Raw genomic sequence first — 1,285 nt, 5'->3', positions numbered from 1 at the left:
TTCCTGCTGCATTGCAGTAGTGACTCCTCCAGCTCATTTCCCGGTACCTCCAGTTCTGCAGCTCACTGTGTTGTTTATCTGTCATGTGCTTACTGCTGGGGGATCCACATTCTTAATAATATCAACTGCTCCGGCAGTGAAAAAAACCTGAGATGTGGGCCTGCCTCCAGTACGCCTGCTGGCAGTCTTTGTTCAGTGCTTTTCTTCGGAAGGATTTCTTGAAATTGCATTAATTACACTTTTATATGCCTTTTTGTTGCACTCTACCGTTAGCCTTACAAGTTTCTGGACCTCCTTTTCAAACTCCTGTTGGTATGAACTGTACTTAAGCAGGAGGGAGGTTCTGCATGAAAGGTTGTATGATCAAGAAGCTTCAAGCTCTTATTAGACTGCATGTCTGAAAAAGGACCAGAAAAACTCTTGATGCCTCCGTAGGCAGTGCGTTTTCTCTGAGCCACTCTTTATGATGTCTCTGTTGGGACAGCTTGTTTTGCATCTTTAACTGCATTCCTGTCTGTGTGTGAATTAATTAGTCTCATCATCCAGCTATTTCCAAGGTCCTGTGGCCATCTCCTTTCAAGCTGTAGGAACTGTTGGCTGATAGCAAGTTCCATTGATCAGAATTCATCACTTGCCACCCAAGATGAAACATTCTTGGCCTGTGGAATAAGAAGTGCTGGACCATGACATTAATTGTTTCTTTGCTGTCTTTTTATTCTTAGGGTACTCACAAGAAGATCCTCGATGTTGCCAACATGTTGGGCTTATCCAATACAGTAATGCGGCTGATTGAGAAGCGAGCCTTTCAAGATAAATACTTCATGATTGGGGGAATGCTTTTGACTTGTGTAATTATGTTTCTCGTCGTGCAGTATCTGACATGAGCTAGTGAACTGTTGCCAGAGGAGCTCATCGTTTGGAGCAAGACGGACTGTCCTCCAAACTGTACCTTCCTCCAAGTGCTACTTTGGATGAGCCCCTCCTGTGAACTTCAGAGTTTACAAATCACACTCAAGACACGTCATGTGGAAAGCATGTTGGGAAACAAATTTCTCTGGGGATGCTGTAGTTGAGAAGGGCCCTATAAAAATAACCCTAGCCTTTACTGCTCTCACCTTACTGTCTGCAAGTTTAAGAATCTGGTTAAATAGGAAGCACATGTGAAAATTTTGCCCGGCTGTATTGCAAGGTAGAAGTCTCCTTTTGGGTAGACAGGGATAAGAGGATGCAAAGGCATAAGAGCAGAAGATGTAGTGAGCCTGTTTGTGCTAGCTAGAAGTGACCC

At 43.9% G+C, this 1,285-nt stretch overlaps 1 protein-coding gene across 1 annotated transcript in view; it reads left to right on the top strand.

The window, feature by feature from the left end:
- The window catches only part of GOSR2 (golgi SNAP receptor complex member 2), an 11,529-nt gene extending 10,599 nt beyond the window's left edge, over positions 1-930 (top strand). Inside the window, exon 5 of the mRNA XM_009709691.1 lies at positions 723-930. Within this exon, the coding sequence (XP_009707993.1) occupies positions 723-884 (162 nt within the window). The 3' untranslated portion in view covers positions 885-930. The remainder of the gene's footprint in view (positions 1-722) is intronic.
- The last annotated feature ends 355 nt before the right edge of the window (positions 931-1,285 follow it).

Source organism: Cariama cristata, unplaced genomic scaffold (assembly GCF_000690535.1).
Source record: "Cariama cristata isolate BGI_N322 unplaced genomic scaffold, ASM69053v1 scaffold43021, whole genome shotgun sequence".
Taxonomy (NCBI): domain Eukaryota; kingdom Metazoa; phylum Chordata; class Aves; order Cariamiformes; family Cariamidae; genus Cariama; species Cariama cristata.
Note: the sequence above shows the minus strand (reverse complement) of the source record. Positions and strands in the feature narration are given on the sequence as shown.